We start from the raw sequence: 23,423 nt of genomic DNA, 5'->3' as shown, positions 1-23,423 counted from the left end.
CCCATGTTCTTCCCCTCCATCCAGCTCCTTTTCAGCCCTTGCGTTATCCCGTGACATTGCATGCACTATTGTGTGCAATACAGTGAGAGATCCGAGAGAAGGATTCCACATCCAAAGAACTTTTATAGTAGTTTGTTATGATTGTCATATTATTAACCTCTTGTTTGGCTTGATTTTTTAAAATATACATCATATAGTCCCTTTTTTTTGTTTTTCAAAACAGGGTTTCTCTGTAGTTTTGGAACAGGTCCTGGAACTCACTCTGTAGCATCCCTTCTTGATAAACCTGAATTCTTCATTTCAACTAGACTGGCATGTTCCAGAGCTCCTAAGACACATATGTCTCTGCCTACTAGTCCTGGGATTGCAGATGCATGCCTAACTCATACATAGGTGCTGAGATCCTGTAAGAATGTATAAGTGAGCCAGGCATTGGTGGCACATGACTTTAGTCCCAGCACTCGGGAGACAAAGGCAGGCAGATCTCTGTGAGTTTGAGGCCAGCCTGGTCTACAGAGCGAGTTCCAGGACAGCTTCTAAAACAATTCAGAGAAACCCTGTCTCGAAAACAAACAAACAAACAAAAGAATGTATAAGTGGTGCATTTCCATTTAAAATTGTCTCCAGTGGACTTAAGTTTATCAGACTACAAGCAAGTACGAGGCACTAGTCCCCTGCTGCAATTAGTGAAAAATTGCTTGCCTAGGCTCCTTTAATTTATCTTGGAGTGGGAAGTTATAGACATTCTGCTATGTGACTGAGCCCACGAGTCATGGAGGGAGAAAGGACTCGTGAGCTCCAGGATGTATATTATATAAGGGCCTGTGTCCTTGAAATTCAGAACCAAACCTAAGTATAACCTTTTACCATACAATGTGAAGGACTGTACCACCCCAAGTACCCAGCCAATAGGGGCAAGAAATAGACTGGTGGTTAGGATTATAAAAATAATTGTTTGGAGCCTAATTGGCATGCACACCATTTTGTCTGAGCTGGTGCCTGATCCTGATAGAGGAGGTCCTTCTGTAGGCTGTGACTATATGTTTCTCTAACTGGTTGATGAATAAAACTGTTTTAGCCAATGGACAGGCAGGATGTAGCCAGGCAGGAAGTATAGGCAGGGACTACCAGACTAGGAGAAGGCTGGGAAGAGGAACACAAGGAGTGAGTTGGGAGAGAGACACTATGTAGCTGCCAAGGAAGAGACCTAGGCAACACTGGTGAGCTAAGAACACCTGGAGATACATAGATTAATAGAAATGGGTTAGTAATTAAGACAGAGCTAGCCAGTAAGAAGCCTGAGCCATGAGCCAAACAGTTTATAATTAATATAAGCCTCTGTGTGTTTATTTGGGACTATACAGCTGCCAGACTAGGCAGGACAGAAACTTCCATCTACATGAACCTGCAGGATTGTTAAATAAACCATGTTGCTTTCAGAACTCTAAGTCTCTAGTGTTCATTGTAAGTGTGTGTGTGTGTGTGTGTGTGTGGTGTATGGTGTGTGTGTGTGTGTGGTGTATGATGTGTGTGTATATGTGTGTATGTGTGTGTGTGTATGGTGTGTGTGTGAGTGTGTATGTGCGTGTGTATATGTGTGCTCCATTCCCCACATTACCTTTTTTTCTTTTGGTGCCCAAACTGAGTCTTTTTTCTTCTGGTAACACTGGAACCAATAAGACCAGACATCAACTGAGCAGGGAGGGAAACTCAATCTTGATTATGAATGAGAGAAGTCAGAGATAAATTCCAAAGGTTAGGAGTTTATAGATGTCCATAAGAAATGAGGAGGAAGGCCAGAATGATAAAGGGGAGTAGTGTTGGGGTCTTCTCTGAGAGTGGAGGTTTGCTGGGAATTTGGCTACTGCCTCAGATGATGGAGACTGGTCCCAGGGAGAGCCTTACCAAGCACTCTACCCTAGTCATCTTTCACAGCTCCTTTCAGCCACTGTTATGACAATCCTTGACTGTCAGGGTGTTAGAAGGTGTGTCATTAATGTACAGTTAGAACTGTCTTGGAGGATGTCAGTGCTCTGTTGATATCAACGAGGGAAAGCTGTTCTCCATCATATCCGTTTCCCATCCATCCCCCACCCCCGCTAGGAATGGACTCTGCCTCTGGCCGTAGACACAGGGCATCCTTCCGTTATCTCCTCCGTGTTACCCTCGCACCCCACCCCCACCTCTGCAGCTGTCATGGCGGCCTGGCGGTTAAGTTTGTGCGCCCGCAGTCTTTCGGCAGTTCGAAGGCTCCAGACTACCACCCACCTTCGCTGGAAATCGAGCTCCTCTAGGGCTGTGATCGCCCAGTCTTCTGTGGAGCGAATGGAGCGGAGAGAACCGAGTGTGGACTGGATGGAGGACCCAGACCCCGAGGACGAAAACATCTACTTGAAGAACCCCAACTACCACGGATATGACGATGACCCTGTGGTGGACGAATGGAATATGCAAGCCGTCTTCTTCTTTGGGTTTTCCATCGTCCTGGTCTTCGGTACCACCTTTGTGTCTTATGTCCCCGACTACCGGATGGTCAAGTGGGCCCGCCAGGAAGCCGGGATGCTCGTGAAACACCGAGAAGCCAATGGCCTCCCCATCATGGAATCCAACTGTTTTGACCCCAGAAAAGTCCAGCTGCCGGAAGATGACTGATGATGTCATCTTCATCAGTGGGATGTAAGAAGCACCACCTTGCCCCTATTCCCTGCCAGTTTTTTTGTTCACTCCCCAGAGCACCTATCAAAGGGACTGAAAGGAAAAAAAAGTATGTTACTCCAGCTAGGCCTATCAATTATTTGTCCAAGGGACCACACCTTAGGAAGCCCGACTCACCTAAAATTAAGCTAAAGAGACTGAAGAAGTAATTACCCCTTTAATGAGATAATGAACTTTCCTTCCCAGAAACCCTGTCCTGGGTCTAGAAGGATGGAGGTCGCAGAGCCTAAGGATGAAAATGTCGACTCGAAGAACCCCGACTTCCATGGTTATGACGATGACCCCGTAGAGGACACCTGGAATATGCAAGCCAGCCGTCTTCTTCCATCAGAGGTCCACCTCTGGGCCTGCGCCTGTGTCCTGTCCACTTTCTGAGCCCTGGCTCACAGAGGCACAGCTGTCTCTCTCCCCCTTTTCTTTCTTTGGAATACTTCCAATACCTGGGCTTTTTTTTTCTCTTTTTGATGTTCCGGGGTTTTGTTCTTCCTTTACATCTCCCCCTCCCCTGCTTCCGTCACGGGGCTGCTCAGTCAACCTCCGTGACTAACCTCCATGCCTAACTCAAAAGGCATGGCTTCCTCTTCCTCTTCTGTTTTTCTTCTGGTGTCTGTCAGGAGGTTCAGGTTTCTTGCCCTGCTATTTTTCTTTGAAACGATAACAAAAATTGTTCTTAAGGTTCTCTCTGAGCTCATTCTTAAATTGCTTTATTTTTGCAAGGTTTACTTTAAATAATGTGTATGCGCGTGTCTGTGTGTGGGGTGTATGTGAGTGCAGACACAGGGGGAAGCCAGAGGCCTCAGAGTCTCTGGAGCTGGACTTGGGAACTGAACTCGGGTCTTCTGCAAGAGCTGTATGCATTTGCATTGAGCCATCTCTCCAGCTCTGTTCTTTTATTAAGGAACCCAAAGAGGGGGCCCTAATTTCCCTGGTAATAGAATTACTATTTAGGTAGAAGTCACCTGGCTGACACTCTGGCAGCCATCTTAGACCCAACAACTCTGGCCAGAACTTCTGACCAATAGATGTATTGTTCTGAAAGAGAAACATGATTAGAATGGGGTAGAAATTTAGCTAGGCCAGCTAGCTTCAGAAATACTCAAGGTTCAGAACGTGGTGGCACGTGCCTCTAATTCACGCACTTGGGAGGCAGAGGTGGGTGGATCTCTGTGAGTTCCAGGGCAGCTCGGTCTACATAGTGAGTTCCAGGATTCTGAGATATATATATACGCGCACACACACACACACACACACACACACACACACACACACACACACACACACACCATACATACATTCAAGATAATAACAAGACCGTAAATGTCTGGACTGAAAACCACAGAACGGAGCCTGGCAAAAGGACGACTTGGCTTTATTTCCAAGCCCCGTAGCCGTTCTTCATTCCACAAACGTGTCAGTCACTATTACAGATATTGGGAACAATGCAGGGAACAAAATAACGGTCCCATCCTGTAACTACCACTGGGCCTCAGTGCACAGGCTCAGCCAATGAAATACATCTCCAGTCCCATAGGCAACCAGCAAGTGTTGAGCGAGCATCATCTCTGTGAAGGTCTAACTCTCCACTGTACTTCCTGCGGGATCCAGACAGACCTCTAAGGCTTTTCTCTCTCTCTCTCTTTCTTTCTTTCTTTCTTTCTTTCTTTCTTTCTTTCTTTCTTTCTTTCTTTCTTTCTTTCTTTGTTTTGTTTTTCAAAACAGGGTTTCTCTGTATTGTTTTGGAGGCTGTTCTGGAACTCGCTCTGTAGACCAGGCTGGCCTCGAACTCACAGAGATCCCCTTGCCTCTGCCTCCTGAGTGCTGGGATTTTAGGCATGCGCCACCAATGCCCGGCTTCTCTAAGGCTTTTCAAGGACCCGTTTTCTTTAGTGCTTGTGGGGAGAAAGGGTTGGGGAAAGTTTTGTTTTAAATTTTTGGTTTTTTTCTGTCCTGAAACTTTTTTATAGACCAGGCTGACCTCAAACTCAGAGATCTACCTTCCTCTGGCTCTCTCCAAGTGGGATAACCTTGTGTGTTATGCTGGAGGTTTCTGGATGAAAAGGTCCCTGCCCATCCACACTCCAGTTGGAAGCTAGGGCTTGCAGAAGTCCACGAATGGGACAATGAGATTCCCACCCAAAGTCAATACTTACAAAAGCCTGCTCAAAACACTAGATTCCAAGGTGACCACCAGACTCACACAGGACACACCTACTAGACTCCAAACCCAGACAATACTCCCAACGCCTTGTCACGCATGTCTCTGCTTCCCACCTCCTACAAAATGCCCCCACCCAGCATGCACAGTCACTTCTCAGCACTTGGACCAGTTACGAGTTTACATTAATCACTGCTCATCGCAAAGAGAACCTTCTCTGACCAAACACACATTTATGGAGTAAATTGCCACACAACTGTCCTGAGTTGAAAAGTGAAGTTCTTAACACTCTGGCTCTAACAGGTTTCCAGGGGGTGCTATGTTGGAGAGAGGTGAGTGGGAACCTTTGTTCTCTGCTATTCTGAATTTAGAGTTTTAAAACATAAAGAAGCAGGCCGGGCATTGGTGGCGCACGCCTTTAATCCCAGCACTCGGGAGGCAGAGGCAGGCAGATCTCTGTGAGTTCGAGACCAGCCTGGACTACCAAGCAAGTTCCAGGACAGCCTCCAAAGCCACAGAGAAACCCTGTCTCGAAAAACAAAAAAACAAAAACAAAAACAAACCCCCCCCCAAAAAAAACATAAAGAAGCTGCTGGGCATCGGTGGTGGCCCAGGCCTTTAATTGCAGCCCTTGGGAGGCAGAGGTAGGCAGATTTCTGTGAGTTCAAGGCCAGCCTGGTCTACAAAGAGAGTTCCAGGACAGCCAGGACTGTTACACAAACACTGTCTCAAAAAACAAACAAAAAAGACAAGAAAGCTGAGTATGTTGACTCTGCCTTTATTCACTTATTTTATTATTACTTTTTGAGACAGGGTCTTATTGTGTCGCCATGACTGGCCTGGAGCTAACTAGCTTCCTTCCTTCCTTCCTTCCTTCCTTCCTTCCTTCCTTCCTTCCTTCCTTCTTTCCTTCCTTCCTTCCTTCCTTCTTTCTTTCCTTTCTTTTTTCGAGACAGGGTTTCTCTGTGTAGCTTTGGAGCCTGTCCTGGAACTCACTCTGTAGACTAGACTGGCCTCGAACTCACAGAGATCTGCCTGCCTCTGCCTCCCGAGTGTTGGGGTTAAAGGCGTGCGCCACCAACGCCAGGCTCCTTCCTTCCTTCCTTTCTCTTTTACTTTTTATTTTTTTCCATTCCAATCCTAGTTCCCCCTCCCTCCTCTCCTCCTGCTACCCCCACCTGCCCCTACCCCATGTCCCATCTGCTTCTCGGAGAGGGTAAGGCCTCCCCTAGGAAGTCTACTAAGTCTGTCCCATCATCTCTTTGAGGCAGGACCAAGGCACCTCCCCACCCTCCACTCCCCTGTGTCTAGGCTGAGCAAGGTATCTTTGAATGGGCTCCACTAAGTCAGTTTGTGCTTTAGAGTTAGAACTCAGACCCACTGCCAGTGGCCTGTAGGCAGGATCTTTCTACATACTCTTGGCTGGCCACTCCAGCCTCTGCCTTTGGGGCAATGGATTATTGGTGTGTACCACCATGGTCAACAATAAGGTAGTTTTATTAATATTTTTCTTATAGCATTCCCACCATAATCCTTCAAGGATGAAGCCACTGAGATCCAGAGGTGGAATGATTTGCTCTGAGGCACAGACCCATATTGGAGCGGTCCCTGTGGCTCCCAGGGTGTCTCTTTAAGAGGAAAGTTTTGTCCCTGGCAACTGAAGCTCAGAGAGGGCCCTAGAGAAGCTCTGGGGAAATAAACAAACAACACTGGGGGAGGGGAAGACTGGTCAGTGGGTAACTTTGAGAACCAAAACAAGGCACGACTATGGGCAGAGGACCTGTAACTTCATCCTGGCTCTTCTGGGTCAAGACTTCGGGTCTATGGTAAGTGCCTTCCATATTTGGCTTGAACGTTGTGGCTCCTAATTGGAACACCTCCCTCCCCACTCCTTTCTTCGACATCCCCAGCTCTCTCCTGGCAGCACATTAACAAGTCCAAAGAACTCAGAAGCTGGGCATGGTGGCATATTCTTTAGGTTCCAGCACTCAGGAGGCAGAAGCAGATAAACCTCTCTGAATTTAATGTCAGGATGGCCAAGGGTTACATAGTGAGACCCTGTCTCAAGAAACCCAAAGAGATAAAAATATTCCTTTTTTTAAAAATATGTACACATGCTTTGCTTGATTGAATGTGTGTGCCTAGTGCCTGTGGAAGTCAGGGAGGGTTCGGATCCCTTGAAACCGGAGGTGGATGCTTGATCCTGGATCCTCTGCAAAGTAAACAAGTGCTCTTAACCACTGAGCCAAGCCTCCAGCCCCCAAATCATTTTAAGTAATAATTTAGGGGCCACCAATGGTTTCCTTTTTCTCTACCTGGAGTAAGACCTTCCAAGGGTGGACACTCAGGCCTCAAGGGGGTTGTTGAGATTGACAGTTCAGGGCTCTTTCTCTCTGGTGACCTTGGACAGGTGGCTCTTTTTTTTTTTTTTGAGACAGGGTTTCTCTATTGTTTTAGAGACTGTCCTGGAGCTCGCTGTAGACCAAGGTGGCCTCGAACTCACAGAGATCCCCCTGCCTCTGCCTCCCAAGTGCTGGGATTAAAGGCGTGTGTCACCAACGCCTGGCCAGGTGGCTCTTTTTGAGTCAGCTCTTCTTAGAAAATGTCACCAGTACTTGCCTGGGGGTGGGGTGGGGCAGGGAAGTCCCGAGCTTATAAAGGCTCTTGGCAAGACCAGCTGGGAGTCAGTAGTGGGAAGATTTGTTATCTTTTCTTTCCACAATGCATGGTGTTTACATTGCCTCCCAATAGGGCAGTCTGCTGAATTTAAATAAGGGCTAAGGGCACATGCTCAGGTGGTGTTTACTGGAGTGGAGGCTGTTGCTGTGTTGTCTCTGGTCCCTTTGGGACTTCTTCAGCCAATGGGGACAAAATAGCATTCTCTGTGGATCAAAAGGCAACCTTGCAGTCCTGGAGGGAGCAGCGTGTGAATAAGCCACTCTCCTTACAGCTCAGGCCAGGTCCGGAGAACTGTCAGAATGGATGGGTCTTAGAGACACCCGATTCACTTGTCTTCCACGGATGAACAGGACGCCTAGAAAGAGGAAGGCCTTGACCAAGATCTGTGTCAGGCTCAATCAAAATCCGTAGGAATTCCATCCCAGAGGGGTTTTGTTGTGGCGTATGTATGTATGTACGTACATACTTGTCATTATTGTATATTATCATAAGAGGGTGCATTTAACAGGGCCCATGCATGGAAGTCAGAAGGCAACTTTGGAATTAGAACTGTCACTGCACCTTTACAGTAGGTCCTGGGATGAACTCTGGTCTCAGGATCCTATCAGCAAGAATGCTGTAGCAGGCCGGGCGATGGTGGTGCACACCTTTCATCCCAGCTCTCAAGAGGCAGAGGCAGGTGGAGCTCTGAGTTCAAGGTCAGCCTGAGTTACAAAGTGAGTTCCAGGACAGTTACACAGAAAACCCTGCCTCAGAAAACCAGAAACAAAACTGTAAAGGGCAGCTTTTCCTTGCCAGCCGCTTTGGTTTATCACCCGTCAGTCGCCTGGGCTCTGCCGCGTTGTAGTCCTCAAATAACACACAAGATGCTGTATTAATTATGAAGCTGTTGGCCTTGCTTGTTTCTTACTGGCTAGCTCTGACTTAATTACCCCATAATTGTTAATCTAAGTATGTCTCTTACCGGAGAAATTTCCGGGCCTCCTACCCCATGGCGTTACATCTCGAACTCTCTTGTGTTTCTCTTACCCAGAGCCTTCTGGACTCCTAGTCCCTCCTATCTAGATTCCCTATTGGCCAGACAGTGCTTTATTGACAAATGCACAGGACTTCCCCAACACAAAACAAACAAAAAACAAGTTTGTAGCAGTACCACTATCTGATGTGTAGGTATCTCAGTGGCCCCAGGGGGTGTGGGTCTGTTTAAATGGCCTACCCAATCCAACCCTAGGCCTCTTATTCAGTTGACCCCTGGGAGATGGTCTGGTGGAAGTGGAGGGGCACCCTCAGCAGGGGTGGGGGGGTGGGGGTGGAGGGGTGGGGATGAGGGGTGTCAGCTTAGGTGGGAGGAGATGAGGAAGGCTTTAGTGAGGCCTTATTGATGCTGGTCTTAGGTGATGAGTGCATTTGGGAATGGGATCCAGCTTGCAGCAGGTGTGAACTTGTTGAGCCAGGTTTGCGGAATCCCAGAGACTAACCCAAGGAGTCGACACTCTGATGCAAAAGCAAAAGGTTCCATTTATTGTTCAGCTGGCCAGCCGGATCTCCTTCCAAGTTGGAGGAAATGAGATGCCCACCAGCCAAAAACAGAAGCTTTTAAAGGGGCAGACCATAAGGCTGAAGGACGCAAATTTCAGTTTCGATGGTTACTTAAGGTCATACAAAGTACAGAGTAAGCCTGGCAGTGGTGGCGCATGCCTTTAATCCCAGGACTTGGGAAGCAGAGGCAGGCAGCCTGGTCTACAAGAGCTAGTTCCAGGACAGACTCCAAAGCCACAGAGAAACCCTGTGTGTGTGGGGGAGGACAGAGTAAAGCAGTAACTATATATTTTAAGCAAGATACATTTGAGTAAGATAAGACAGGGCATGGGTTTGCAGGGTTGGGGGGGTGTCATAGGGTCTGTCAGCTATCCCCTGGGCCTGGGGATCTTTACAGCTGGCAGGGGATCTGTATGACCAGCAATTAGCAAGGAATGTTAGCAGGAGTAGTAGACAGTTACCTCTCCTTCTCTGAGAGCAGGGGCTCAGGCACCCGCCATGGCACTCCTTATTTAAAGAGTTTCCATTAGAAGTTCCTTTTCTCTGTATAGATTTAGGACCCAGGTTTTTAAGCTTTTAATTTTTGGTCCCTGAAACTGAGTAATGAATGGACCAGTGTTTGCACCAAGGTGTGGGGGTTGGTGCCCAGGGACAAGTTGGGCTTTGCTAAAATAGTGACAAAGAGCTTGGCTGTTACCCACTGGGTTCTTGAAAGTAGGACAGCCTGGTTCACAGGAGCCTGGCATGCCTCTGAGTTTGGCTGAGACCTGGAGTACCTTGCAGGTCTATATCGCCCCCTGGTGTTCATAATTCTCCCACAGTATAAACATTTCATGGGAGGAGAGCAACATTGCACACCAGGACCTGACCTCAGGCTCAGCAGGGGGTCCATTCAATGTTGTAACAGGTTCCTGCTGGCTTCTCGATGACTCAGGGCCAAAGCATGAGTGAGAGGAGGCTTGGGTCTCAAACCAGTGTGGTAGTTGTCTTCTCCAGGATCACCCCACTCTGGCCACATTCCTCTCAGTCCTAGGATATGTACATCTATCCTGTGTGCCTATCTCCCAACATCACAAAGCTGTTTCCAGAAATCACTGATAGCTGTGATTTCTTTTTTTTTCTTTCTTGGTTTTTCTAGACAGGGTTTCTCTGTATTGCTTTGGAGGTTGTTCTGGAACTTACTCTGTAGACCAGGCTGGCCTTGAATTCACAGAGAACCACCTGTCTCTGCCTCCTGAGTGCTGGGATTAAAGGCATGCACCACCAACACCCAGCCATTTTTTAAAAATTATTTCATGCACATTGGTGCTTTGCCTGCATGTATGTCTGTGCGAGTGCGTCAGATCTCCTGGAACTGGAGTTACACATAGTTGTGAGCTTTGAGCTGCTATGTGGGTGCTGGGAACTGAACCTGGGTCCTCTGGAAGAACAGTCAATGCTCTTAATGGCTGAGCCAACTCTCCAGCCTCCCATGGAGATATCATATTTGAGGTCCCCTCCTTTCAGATGACTTTAGATTGTGTCACATCAACATAAAACTATCCAGCACACTTACATTTCATTATTGCTATAATATTCTATCACAATTTTCTGAGCTAGGGCCTTGTTCTGTATGTAGCACAGGCTGGTGGGCAATTCATTATATATATATATATATATATATATATATATATATATATATATATATAGTCCAGGCTAGTCCCAAATTAGTGGTAATTTTCCTGCCTCAGTCTCTTAAGTGCTGGAATTGTGGGCAAGACATACACTATCACACCTGGCATGAATTTTGTTTTGGAAAAAAATAGCCAAAAAATGAAAGCATATTTCTTAAATCAAAGTTAGGCCTAGTGAAACTCATGGAGGCAAGATAAATGGCCCCACGGTCCCACAGCTGGCCTTTGGGTGTTTCATAGGGCTCTCTTGCGTGCCCTATCTACAGATCTGGGCATAGGACACTGACCTCTCACCACGTACCACACAGCCTTGCTCACCCAATTCCTGTCGCCTGCTCCATCACCTCCCACTAGTCTAAGTGCAGCTCCTCCCAGCTGCTCTCTCCTGTCCAGCCACGGTGGCTTCCCCTCAGCTCCTCCAGTACCCTCTCCTTTGCTGGCTCAGCTGCCTGGAGTGAACACCCCATGCTACCTGGGCTCTGCATCACCTAGGTTTCATGTAGATTCCTCACCCTGAGAAGCTTCCTCTGTAACCTCCTAACACCCATCCACCCGAACACTGTTGTCCCCTAGGTTCTCCTGTTACCAGTTTGTCCCCTACTTTTCTCCAGAGTATGATTCCTGACTGGACCAGGCCTTGCCTTCCCTATTGGCTGCTGTTCAAGCACACAGTCCAGTGGCTCCCGGGGAAATGGATAGGGATGGAGGATCTTGGGTCTGGAATTCAGTGGGGACACTAAGTTGGATGAATTTATCCCAGATTGACTGACCAGAAGTCTAAGATACACCTATTTTCTGTCATCTTTTCTCCTCCAGAAGCAGGTCAGGTGGCTAACACCTCAGCAGAGAACTGGCCTGTGTACATGGCACTGATTTAAAGCTTGTCTTAGGAACCTGAAATTACCCGAGCATGTGGTCTGTGTCAAGCACTGGGTAGGGTGCTCATCACATACCGCTTGGTACTACCCTTCCAAGGTGGGTAGCCTTATCTGAGTAGGGATCTCAAAGACTGCTGCCTACCATGCTCTTATGAAGCTGGTGTGTCAGGCAAAGCCAGTACACTGGAAAGACTCCATACCTCAGTAATGATGTGTGAGAATATGGCCTGGATTCAAAGATGGCCTTGCCGCCTGCCACCTAGATGTTTCTTTGCCGCGTTTCCTCCTGTATAATGGGGCCAATCCCCACCCATGATATATTGTTGGGAAAGCATTATCACAGGTCTGGCCTACTGAATTTTGCATACAGCAAGTCAGGCTGCACCACAGCAGTGTTCAGGACCACAGATGACATCAGAAGTGAACACTTGCCAATCATGAGATCAAATTCTCCTTGGAGCCAAACTTAACTGTTCACATTCCCTCATAGGAGCAGCCATTGGACCCTCACCAGAATATTCACCCTTCCTTGCTAGTTGTATGAAATTCTGCCCCAATTGCATATGGCCCTGGGGTCTCTAGGTGCTGGAGTTTACAGGCTGGGAAGGACTTCACCTATGCAGTAATAGAGAAGCCAGCATGCATGCTGGGTACAGACTTCCCAGTGTGGCTGCTTAGGGCTACTCAAGCTTCTGTAAATTCTCACCTATGGCTCCATGAGCAGCCTAATAAACTCATTCAAATAGAATGGAACTTCAGTTTGTCATTGGGACCTTATAAGGTCGGGGCTAGACATTGGTTGGTCTCCCCTCAGGGATAAAATTCTTGCAACATCTTAATACTCGGGTCCTAGAGGAACACCTTAGAATGTGAAGGTACTGTTACAGTCACAAGTCAATCTGGGCAACACAGTTTTTTGGGAGGTTCTCACCATCTCACTATGTAGCTAAAGCTAGGCAAAAGCAGCCTCATGGCAATCCTCCTGCCTCATGCCATTGCATTCTCTTTGACTCTTCCATTTTTTTTTTTTTACCAGTAGTGAAAGCCACACCTCCTTTTTTGTTTGTGTGTTTTTTGAGACAGGGTTTCTGTGTAGTTTTGTAGCCTGTCCTGGATGGAACTCACTCTGTAGACTAGGCTGGCCTCTAACTCACAGAGATCCACCTGCTAGTACAGCAGCACTTATGAACTCTGTAGGGTCTGTCAGAGGGAGACAGATGGGGAAACCCAGGGTTGCGTCATGCTGGAATTCAAATAACGCACCAAAGCAGCATAAATGAATTTATTGCATTAGAAAAAATGCCAATGAAAACCAGCAAACACCTCCATATTAGACAGAATTAGTTTGATTCCAAGGAAGTAATGAAGGAATCTCAAAGGAACATGCTTCATTTTGTCTAGGAGAGGACAATAGGCTCATGTCTCCACTTCCCTTGTCCCTTGACCAATGGAACTCCACAGGGTCTGTCATATGACATGAACAACAACATGACTTAGGTCCCTCTCGGCTTGCTTGTACATGCCCAAGTGGAGTCAGCTGGTCATTAATAGTATGCTCCTGAGACACTGGGACAGAGACAAGTGGAGTCAGCTGGTCATTATAGTACGCTCCTGAGACACAGGGACAGAGACATGTGAAGGTAGGAGGTGGGGTCCTGGCCTGGGGTTTCGGTATCAATGGGATTTGCATAGGGAGGAAGGGCTCGCCTTCCTGCAGAGATCTGAGAAGCTGACCAGTCCTGTCTCCTGTGAGCCACGGGCACAGGCATCAACATGGATGGCTGCTGGACGTGACAGGAGGCAATTCAAGCAACCAAGGGGCTAAAGTTCTCAGGCAAGCTTCTCAGAGTATCATGGCATCTGCGTCACTGCTTTGAGGAAGAAAACCAGATGAATCTGGTCATGTGGGAAAATCAGCCCAGCACCTGTCAGGTGTCAGGAGAGCTCTAGGTAGAGATGCTAGGAGCTGGGGCTAAGCAAATGAAAAGGTGATGACTTCCAGCAACTTCTACCTACCCAGAAGCCAAGCTTTGAACACTCACCTTCTGGCCCCATTCTGTCAACAGACCAATAGTAAACAAGCCCTGTTGGTTTCCACTCTAATTTGTTATTGTCATGCACACTTACAAACCGTTCAGTCTTGAAGAACCATTTGACCCCAACTTTCAAGTTCCAAAACATCACCTGACATCCCAGCTGGACTTGGCACTGGTTAGGGAACAGGTCAGAGTTTGAGGCTGATCCTGATGATGCCAACTGATAGGGCTGCTGGCAAAGACAGCTGGGTACGGGCAAGTATGAGCCAGCAATAGCTTTCAGGGAGGAAAGGTCTGCCCCAGAAGGAGCAGTTGAGCTCAAGTTTCAGAAGTGGAGGGAAGCCATGGCAGGGGCTCCCAGGCATGTGAAGCTGTCTCAGGTGCTTGGTCTGAGCCCCACACTCCATATCCAGTTCCCAAATTAGCCAGTAGGAGGCTGACACCAAGGAAGGGAAACTTAAGTTCTTTCTAGATTCTAGAGTCTACAACACAGACTTCTAGACGATTCTTGCTGATGAATCCTAGTGGCACATCACTAGGAAAATGCCCAACCACACCTCTTAAGATCAGAATGACAATGGAGATGATGTCTGTTCAAGACACTTTAAGATGTGACAGTCCCTATTGGAGACAATTCTTTTTGGCCACCTTTAACCTACATCACTGTGGTATTCTCGGTATTCTCTCTACATCAGAGTTATGCTCCTGGAAGGAACACTCATGTCCCCTCATACTGGCTTGGGTGGCTGGCTCTACTGACTATAAACAAACTGATGTTATTATTTGCAGAGAGGAGGCCCAGGGGTCTGCCACTGCAACCTAGACCTTCATTAATGGTGACAGGTCAAGTTATTGCTGAGGGAGAGCAGCTCAGAGGCAGGCAGAGAGGACTGGCACGGAGTCTAGTGGTAGGAGGAATGAATGGCTTTATCCTGTCTTCTCTGCCCTGCCCTTTGATCCTGAGGCTATGACTGCTCCAGCTCCTGCCTGTGGCCTTGTTTGGGGGTGGGGATGGGGTAAAGTTGTAGCTGAAGAGTTCACTTAGGTTGAGTCAGTCAGCCTACAGCTGGCCCCATGTACACCGAATCCTTTGGTTCATTTGTTGCTAGAGGGTGACTGCTCCAGGATTATGGACAATAAAAAAACGCACCCAGGCTGGGTGGTGGTGCACGCCTTTAATCCCAGCACTCGGGAGGCAGAGGCAGGCGATCTCTGTGAGTTTGAGGCCAGCCTGGTCTACAGAGCAAGTTCCAGGACAGCCAGGGCTACACAGAGAAACCCTGTCTCAAAAAAAGAGAAAAAAAAAAAAAAAAAAAAAAAGACCCAAACCCCACACAAACCTCACCTGGATCCCACAGGTGCAGCAACCTGGGTGGAATGTCCTTTGGAAACAGGGTCTAGAACGGAATTCTCCCAGATTGTGACTCTTGCTTTTTGTTAAAAAGCGCCCCCTCTCTCTCCAGTGTAGAGGACGCTCAGGCAACAGCGTCAAAAGTGAACTCACAGACAAGACAGCCTTAATAAATTAGTATAATACTATTAGAAGGGACGGCATTTGTTCTGTTTCTCAGGAGCATTGTCCTACGTGCAGCCTGACAAGCTCCTTCCCTGGGAAATTTAAAAAGCCGTCCCCGTTAGCTCTGATGTAAAATTATAAAATAGAAATCTGGTAGGGTTTGTTTTGTTTAAAAGGGAAAAGCCCTGGAGAGGCGGGCGGTCCCGTGCAGTCCTGTTAGCTTTGGCCATTGGGTCTGCCCACAGAGTTCCCTCCAGGAGGCTGGATCTGGATGGAGTCCAGGAAGGGCCGTAGTGCTTGTCCAAAGGGCCTGTGGAGAAACAGACACGAGCTGGGAGAGCTGCAGTGCAGCCTACCCAGACAAAACAGAGCCATGCATGGTGGTCACGGCAGCACATACTGCCTGTCTTTTCTTTTGAGACAGGTGTCAAACGCAGAGAGTGGTTCTCAGCCTTCCTAATACTACGACCCTTTAATATAGTTCCTCACGCTGTGGTGACCCCAACCATAAAATTATTTTGTTGTTACTTCATAATTGTAATTTTTCTGTTATGAATTGTAATGTAAATATCTGATAAACAGTACATCTGATATAAGTTGAGAACTGCCGCTCTACATAGTCCTAGCTGTCCTGGAACTCACTGAGATCTACCTGCCCCTGCCTCCCAAGTGCGGGGGTTAAAGTTCTGCACCGCCGTTCCCAGTCTTAAGTATATATATTTTCTTAGTTTGATTTTATACAATGTATTTTGATCCTATCCTCCCTCCCTCCCAAATTCTTCCTAGATCACCCTACCTCCATTCACATCTACCTTTGTGTGCCTGTCTGTCTCCCCACCGAGCCCATTCTGTGCTGCCCAAATATTCTTGGACGTGTAGCTTTTCCACTGGAGCATGGCAGAGGTATCGAGTGTTGGACTCTTGGAGAAAAGGGACCCTCTCTCTCTGGGGCTTTGGTTTGGCTCATATCTGCTGTCACAAGCGCTGGGAGCCCCGTGTGCAGCAGCCTCGCAGTGTCCGGAAAACATTGCTTCCTTGTGAGCATCCGTGGCCTCTCACTCCTACACTTTCTGCCCCCTCTTCTGCAACAGCCCCTGAGCCTTGGGAGGAGGGGTGCAGTATATGCGCTCCAATTGGGGCTGAGGGTGTCTAGTCTCTTACTTGGCCAGTTGTGGGTCTTGTTAATCAGGGTTTAGTACCATGCTGGTCTTCATAAGGGGGCTCTCTGGTTTAGGAAGGGGGCTCCCTAGGGTTCATGGGTTAAAGACTTGGTTCTCAGCCTGCAAAGCATGTGAGATGTGGGGCCTGGGGCATGCCCTGACCCTTCTCCTCCTCTTTGCTTCCTGTAAGTAAAGCAGCCTTGCTCTACCATGCGCTCCTACCATGAGGGACAGAGTCAGGTGACTATGGACTGAAACCTCTGGGAGTGCATCCGGTCAACAAAGTCTTCCTCTTTATATACTGATTAGCTCAGGTATCTGCTCCAGGAGCAGAGAGCTGACTAATAATTTTCCAAATAGCTTGGTTTATGGTTTTTTGTTTTGGGTTTTTCAATACATGATTTCTCTATGTAGCTCTGGCTGGAACTTGCTCTGTAGACCAGGCTGGTCTTGAACTCACAGAGCTCAACCTGCAACTGTCTCCTGAGTGCTGGGATTAAAAGCCTGTGCCACCATGCTGGGCTTTGTTTTACGGTTTCAGTCCTAGTTCCCCTCCTCTGTGTAGGCTCTGTCATCTTACTACTGACACTTGCCAGGCCTGCTGAGCTGTGGGGGAACAGGCTGGCTACTCACAGGGAAACCGAGCTCTCTGGACTTGATGTATTTGTATCCTTTGTTGAATGGGTAGGGTTTAAAACAGGTCTCATGCAGTCTAGGCTGGCCTCAGACATCTTGTATAGCTGAGGTTGGCCTTGAACTCCTGATCCTCCTGCCTCCACCTCCCAAGGGCTGGGATTACAGGCATGCACCAAAAACACCAGTTTACTTGTATCTTCAATTCTTTTGAAGAAGATAAAAATAAAGGTGAAGCTGAGGAAAAGAAGGGGAAACTGAGGCAAAAGAAAAGGAAGTCAGGATGATGATGTCAGGAGTGAGGGTATTCCAAAATTAAGATTCTTCTAGAAATGGAACTCTTCTACTGAGCACAGGGAATAGTCAGGGCAGTCACGTGAGGTAGCCAGGTGTTGGTGTTACTTTCTAAAGGGCACCTGGATTGTTCTTGTAAGCAGTGGTGGCGCACGCCTTTGATCCCAGCACTTGGGGAGGCAGAGGCAGGCGGATCTCTGGGAGTTTGAGGCCAGCCTGGTGTACAGAGTTCTAGGATAGGCTCAAAAGCCACAAAGAAACCCTGTCTCAAAAAACCAAAACCAGCCGGGCGTTGGTGGCACATGCCTTTAATCCCAGCACTTGGGAGGCAGAGGCAGGAGGATCTCTGTGAGTTCGAGGCCAGCCTGGTCTACATAGCGAGTTCCAGGACAGCCTCCAAAACAATACAGAGAAACCCTGTCTCGAAAAACCAAAAAAAAAAAAAAAAAAAACCCAAAAAACAAACCAAAACACAAAAAAACCTTAGCTGGAGAAACACTGTAAAAATGTTGTCTAGAGACTTTTCAAGGTCACTGTACTGTACCCTTAATAAAACACTCGGGGGCAGAGGCATATGGATCTCTGTGTATCTGAGGGCCAGTATAGTCTATACAGCCAGTTCTAAGCTAGCTGGGGCTACATAGTGAGGCCTTGTCTCAAAAGATAAAATAAAGTGGCTCATGACACACTCTGGGCACAAGCTCCATCCTCAGATTGCTGCCCACCCCACCCTATTCCTGACTGAGCCTCACTATGTAGCTCAAGCTGGTCTCAAATTCGCTGTGATCCTCCTGCCTCAGCCTCACTGTGCCTAGCTGATACTATCACATTTGAAAAATCACCTCTAAGATCAAGAGGATAAAGTACTCACTGATCCAAGTGTTAAATACAACCCTAATTGAGACAAGCTCCAGGACCCACTGATTAAGTAGTATCAGCAAAAATGTTTGGCTACTCAAGGATGCTCAGGGCCTCATGACCTATATCTCTCTTGGCAGGGATGCTGGGTTCCACAAATCTACCAAAAGGTGGCTCCAGGAACTCTGTTTTTTGAGACAGTATAGCTTTGTATGCCAGGCTGGCCTTGAACTCACAGAGATCTGCCTGCCTCTACCTCCAAAATGCTGGGATCAAAGGCCTGCGCCACCAATGCCAGGGTGGCTTCTTCTTCTTCTTCTTCTTTTTTTTTTTGGCTTTTTATGAGATAGGGTTTCTCTGTATTGTTTTGGAGGCTTTCAGTCCAGCCCGGCCTTGAACTCACAGGGATCCGCCTGCCTCTGCCTCCCGAGTGCTGGGATTAAAGGTGTGCACCACCATCGCCCGGCCCTTTTTTTTTTTTTTAAAACTGAGTTTATCTGCTGGCACTGTTGGTCAGGACCCCAGTTCAGGAAAAACTGAGTCAGAGGCAACAAATGGGCACTGTCCTAGAGTGGGCAGAGGCAGGTTGGTCCAATCAGAAAAGGGGGGTGATATGACATGCCTTTGGGGAGTTTGTATCCTTTCAGGGATGACAGTTGAGTGATGGCCCACAGGATATCTTCCCAAAACTGGGACCTCATCAGGGGCAGAGGAAACCTTTGCTGGCAGGGCTGCCTGTGCACTGTAAATTCAAGGACAAGCAGAATTTCGTCTTTTGAAGGTGTTAAAGAGCTCAGGGTGTGGTTGACAAAGATAACAGTCATGGACTAGATTGTCCTGTTACTCTGGATTCTGCTATCTACTGAAGTCCACATTCTAGATAAGCACTTCTGGGAAATGGCTTTGTGTATGAGATACCAGGGTTTTATGTAAACATCCAAGCTAGTGTCAAATGGATTTCTAAGTTCTGTGGTGGCACTTAAGCCAAGCTTCAAGGAGGCCCGTTGCGCACTGGTGGGTAGGAACAATGGTGGCCTTCTGTGGTGGAACCTGCCACCACACAGGTCCTACTGGCTAGGACGATTCGGCAGCCATAGGGGAGGGGCACTAAGTGTGAGGCTTTCCTGTGCCTTTTCTTTTTGAGAGATGGTCTCACATAGTTCAGGCTCATCTCAGGAAGCTCACTGTGTAGCCGAGGTTAGCCTGATCCTCCTGACTGCCTCCAATGGGGACTTTGAAAGTTGGCAGGGACAGAGAGAGAGGTCACACTTACGTTGAGAGAACTTCAGAGGGCAGGTCAGTGATGTAAGAAGGGATCTTCCGCCCAGTCAGGAACTGCGCCACTTCATTGCTAAAGGTGTTACAGTTGTGTTCAAAAAGGTTGTAGGCTTCTCCTCTGTACATGCAAGAAAGGATGGAGAGCAGATGAGAAAGTCAGCAGCTTTGTGGAGTTACTGTCACTATGGAGTGGGAAGGTGCGCAAAGCCTTCTGGGAAGACTATGGCCAGTCCTCTTAGACATTCCAGGACTGCTGTCTGCAGATCTGAATCTATGAGAAGTGATTTACAAGGAAAGATGAACCAAAAAATGTATGCTTTCTACCTAGTTCCAGATTTTTTACATTAACAGGACGAGGATCAGAGGTGAACTCTTACTGAAAAGATTTCCTTATTTTATGTATGAGTTGCATGAATGTATGTGCGCCATTTATATGCCTACTGCCTGTGGAGATCAGTAGAGGGGGGTCAGACACTCTGTTACTAGTTACAGTCCATTGAATGCCTCCATGAGGGTACTGGGAATGGAACTCGGGCCTTATCCTCTAAGACATGCTCAAGTGTTCTTATCCTCTAAGCCACTAGTTCTCAACCTTCCTAATGCTGTGACCCTTACGTCATGATAACGCCCAATCATGGAATTATTTCATTGCTACCTCACAACTGTAATTTTGCTTTTGTAATAAATGTTTTTGTTTGCTTGTTTTGTTTTTTTTGTTTTGTTTTTGAAACAGGGTTTCTCTGTGTAGCCCTAGCTGTCCTGGAACTCACAGAGATCTACCTGCCTCTGCCTCCCAAGTACTGGTGTATACTACCACCGACTGATGAATCTTTTTTTATTTTTTGGTTTTTCAAGACAGGGTTTCTCTGTATTGTTTTGGAGCCTGTCCTGGAACTCGCTTGGTAGACCAGGCTGGCCTCAAACTCACAGAGATCCGCCTGCCTCTGCCTCCCAAATGCTGGGATCAAAGCCATCGATGCCCAGACTTTTTTTTTAAACATTTACTCTGTATGTATGTGTGTGGGAATACCAATAAAGTCAGAGGACAGTGTGTGAGCAGGCTTTCTCCTCCCACAGTGTGGACTTCAGGGATCAAAAGCTCTTACCAGGCTTTGGCTCAAGTTTTTCCCCCCAAGACAGGATTTCTCTGTGTAGCTCTGGCTGTCCTGGAACTCACTCTGTAGGTCAGGCTGGCTTTAAACTCAAAGAGAAGGCATGTGCCACCACCGCCTGGCTAAGTGTCTAGCTCAGGTGGCCTTTTACTGCATATGTATCTAGGGACGAACCCAAACTTCTGTTCCTGCCTCCACTTCTGGAGTGCAGGAATTACAAGCATGTGCTAACATGCCAGTTTAGGTTTCTGCGGTGTGGGGGATTGAACCCAAGGCCTGTGCACAATGGAAAAGCACTCTATCAACTGAGCTATGTCATCATCCTGACTAAAGCCTCTTCAGACAAAAGAATTCAAGCTGGTATTTCACTCCATTTCTCCTACAAACCCTGCTTTCAATATTTAGGAAAAACCACTTGGCCAGAGGATGAGGAAAAACATTCACTGGTTCTATCAGAAGAAATGAGTGGCCTCTCTTTCTTCTAGACTGCAGGAGAAAGCATGCTGGGATATATGTTAGCTGTTGAAGAGGCTGGGCTCGGGCTGGAGAGATGGCTCAGAGATAGGGAGCATTGACTGGTCTTCCAAAGGACATGGGTTCAATTCCCAGCACCCACATGGCAGCTCACAGCTGTCTTTAATCCCAGGTTCAGGGGAACTGGACACCCACTGCAAAAACACCAATGTACATTAAAGAGGAGAGAAGGAGAGAAGGAAAGAAGGAGAGGCTGGGCTCTGTGTGTAGTGCAGTAACTGCTTCTCTCCATGGCAGTAAAGAGCAAGGGAGTGTCAGGCGCGGCTCCTAGAGTGATCGTCTAGTAGTGGCACACACAAGCGGCTACCACCCTGTCCTTACTCACCGGAACAGAGACTCCCCCAGGGAGGACAGGTATTCCAGAAAGATTTCTTCAGTGACTTCTGTGCTCCCCACATCAACCACAGTGTCTGGGGGCCCAAGCAATGTCCCTCCCTGAAAGAGTCAACCCAAGAAAGTCACTAAGTCACTGTTTCTATCATTTTCGCTTTCTTTTGGCTGTTCTGGGGATCAAACCCAGGACGTTATGCATGCTTGCATGCTAGGCAAGTGCTCTATCACTGAGATCCTCAAAGCCCTCTGTTAACTTTTAAGAAGGGATCTTACAAACTCCAGGCTATCTTCCCCTTCTGTTAATTATGTAACCCTGGCTGACCTCCAACTCACCTACCTCTGCCTCCCAAGTGCTGGGAGTAAAGGTGTGTACTACTGTGCCAAGTTTGACTTTTTTCCCCCAAAGATTTATTTGTTTATTTAGTATGTATACAGTGCTCTGCCTGCATGCCAGAAGAGGGCACCAGATCTCATTCAAGGTATTTGTGGGCCTCCATGTGGTTGCTAGGAATTGAACTCAGGACCTCTGGAAGAGCAGTCAGTGCTCTTAACCTTTGAGCCATATCTCCAGCCATCCCCTCCTTTTAAATTTTGTGACTTCCCACACAAAACTACAAACTCTGTTCATTTTTAACTGCTGGAACACTCTTGTCATAGGAAGAGGGCTATTTTCTGTTAGTGTTAAGGTTATAGAGTTTAGAGTTCGACTTCTTTAGAGTTGCTTGTGGGGCCTGGAAATCTGATTCCTGTGCACTGGGTAGACACTGTGTCTCTATACTGTACATTCATTCTGTTGCTAAAAAGATAAAAATCTGAATGTGGGGCTGGAGAGATGGCTCAGAGGTTAAGAATACTGGCTAGTCTTTCAGAGGTCCTGAGTTCAATTCCCAGCAACCACATGGTAGCTCACAACCATCTGTAATGAGATCCTATACCCTCTTCTGGCATGCATGCCAGAACACTGTATGCATAATAAATAAATAATCTTAAAAAACCACAAATAGCCGGGCGTTGGTGGCGCACGACTTTGATCCCAGTATTCAGGAGGCAGAGGCAGGCAGATCACTGTGAGTTCGAGGCCAGGCTGGACCGACAGCCTCCAAAACAGAGAAACCCTGTCTCATAAAACCAAAAAACCAACCAAACAAACAAAAAAACCACAAATATGTTTAAAAAATCTGAGTGTGATGGCACACACTTTTAATCCCAACACTCCAGGGGCAGAGTCAGACAGATCTCTGAGTTTGAGGCTGGCCTAGTCTACATTTTGAGTTCCAGGACAGCCAGCAGTACATAGAGAGACCCTGTCTCAAAAAATATAAACAACAACAAAAAGACAGAAACCTGGAACCTGTGGTCTCCTTTTGTTCCCAATATATGATCACAAGGACAGAACATGACAGCTGGGCCTGCCACAGGAGACTAAAGGAGTGGGGACAGTAGCCAAAGAGTTATGCAACAGGACATCAAGAAGGGTAGACTTGAAAAAGTAGAACACTCCCAGGAGTTTGCCTATAAAAGCCATTGATTGACAGTCCCAGAGCACTTCCCTTGAGGCTGACATTGTTTTAGGCATGGTGAGCAAGATCAGTAAGTATGGCAGCCAGAGGAAACCTACTTAACGTTGCAGAGACTAAGAGGTCACCATTGCAACTCCTATTGTTTATCCGTATGACAATTATGACTTGTATGCTATGTCTAATGCTACACACTGGGAGTAAAACGCACGCAAATGCACACAAACATGAGGTTTCTGTCCTCATGGAACTTAAAGTTTGTAAGGGAAGGCCGGTAAAAAATTCTCTACACCAGTGGGTCACAAGAAGCTGAAATAAGGGCCACGCTGAGAAAGTGCACAACGCCATTCCTTAGTACCTGTGGCAGGGAGGGCCAGGCTGAGGTTTGCTGGAGGGAATGAACAGCCAGCTCAGACCTGAAGAATGGATAGGCACATCCAGGCGGAGGATTAGGGAGCTATACTGAAACTGGCGTATAGGGAAGATACAACCAGAAAAGAGGATGGCTAGAGA

The 23,423-nt window shown here is 47.4% G+C and overlaps 2 protein-coding genes and 1 long non-coding RNA gene across 7 annotated transcripts in view; 2 read left to right on the top strand and 1 right to left on the bottom strand.

Moving 5' to 3' along the window:
- The first annotated feature begins 2,159 nt into the window (after window positions 1–2,159).
- Window positions 2,160–3,401, top strand: LOC101841521 (NADH dehydrogenase [ubiquinone] 1 beta subcomplex subunit 11, mitochondrial-like). Its single transcript, XM_040752737.1, has 2 exons — window positions 2,160–2,676; window positions 2,902–3,401. Exon 1 carries the CDS (start codon window positions 2,197–2,199, stop codon window positions 2,650–2,652), a length of 456 nt encoding a protein of 151 aa, XP_040608671.1. The 5' UTR covers window positions 2,160–2,196; the 3' UTR covers window positions 2,653–2,676; window positions 2,902–3,401.
- A 3,039-nt stretch (window positions 3,402–6,440) lies between these two features.
- LOC121142585 overlaps window positions 6,441–23,423 on the top strand; it is a 22,933-nt gene continuing 5,950 nt past the window's right edge. The window contains exon 1 of the long non-coding RNA XR_005879602.1: window positions 6,441–6,696. This is a non-coding gene — a long non-coding RNA (uncharacterized LOC121142585). The remainder of the gene's footprint in view (window positions 6,697–23,423) is intronic.
- Window positions 12,907–23,423, bottom strand: part of Desi1 (desumoylating isopeptidase 1) — a 26,898-nt gene continuing 16,381 nt past the window's right edge. For 2 of the 5 annotated variants that reach the window (XM_040752734.1, XM_005067026.4), the window contains 3 exons: window positions 21,386–21,495; window positions 19,410–19,532; window positions 12,907–15,501 (listed from right to left, as the gene is read on the bottom strand). In XM_040752734.1, coding sequence (XP_040608668.1) covers window positions 15,408–15,501; window positions 19,410–19,532; window positions 21,386–21,495 — 327 coding nt within the window. In that variant the 3' untranslated portion in view covers window positions 12,907–15,407. The other 3 variants (XM_040752733.1, XM_040752731.1, XM_040752735.1) reach the window with 3 other exon arrangements.

Source organism: Mesocricetus auratus, unplaced genomic scaffold, assembly GCF_017639785.1.
Source record: "Mesocricetus auratus isolate SY011 unplaced genomic scaffold, BCM_Maur_2.0 Super-Scaffold_100010, whole genome shotgun sequence".
NCBI classification, from domain to species: domain Eukaryota; kingdom Metazoa; phylum Chordata; class Mammalia; order Rodentia; family Cricetidae; genus Mesocricetus; species Mesocricetus auratus.
This window is presented reverse-complemented; position numbering and strand designations above follow the sequence as displayed.

Bases quoted from the DNA above. Each gene is read 5' to 3' on its own strand.
- LOC101841521 (XM_040752737.1), top strand. From the start codon at position 2,197: ATGGCGGCCTGGCGGTTAAGTTTGTGCGCCCGCAGTCTTTCGGCAGTT.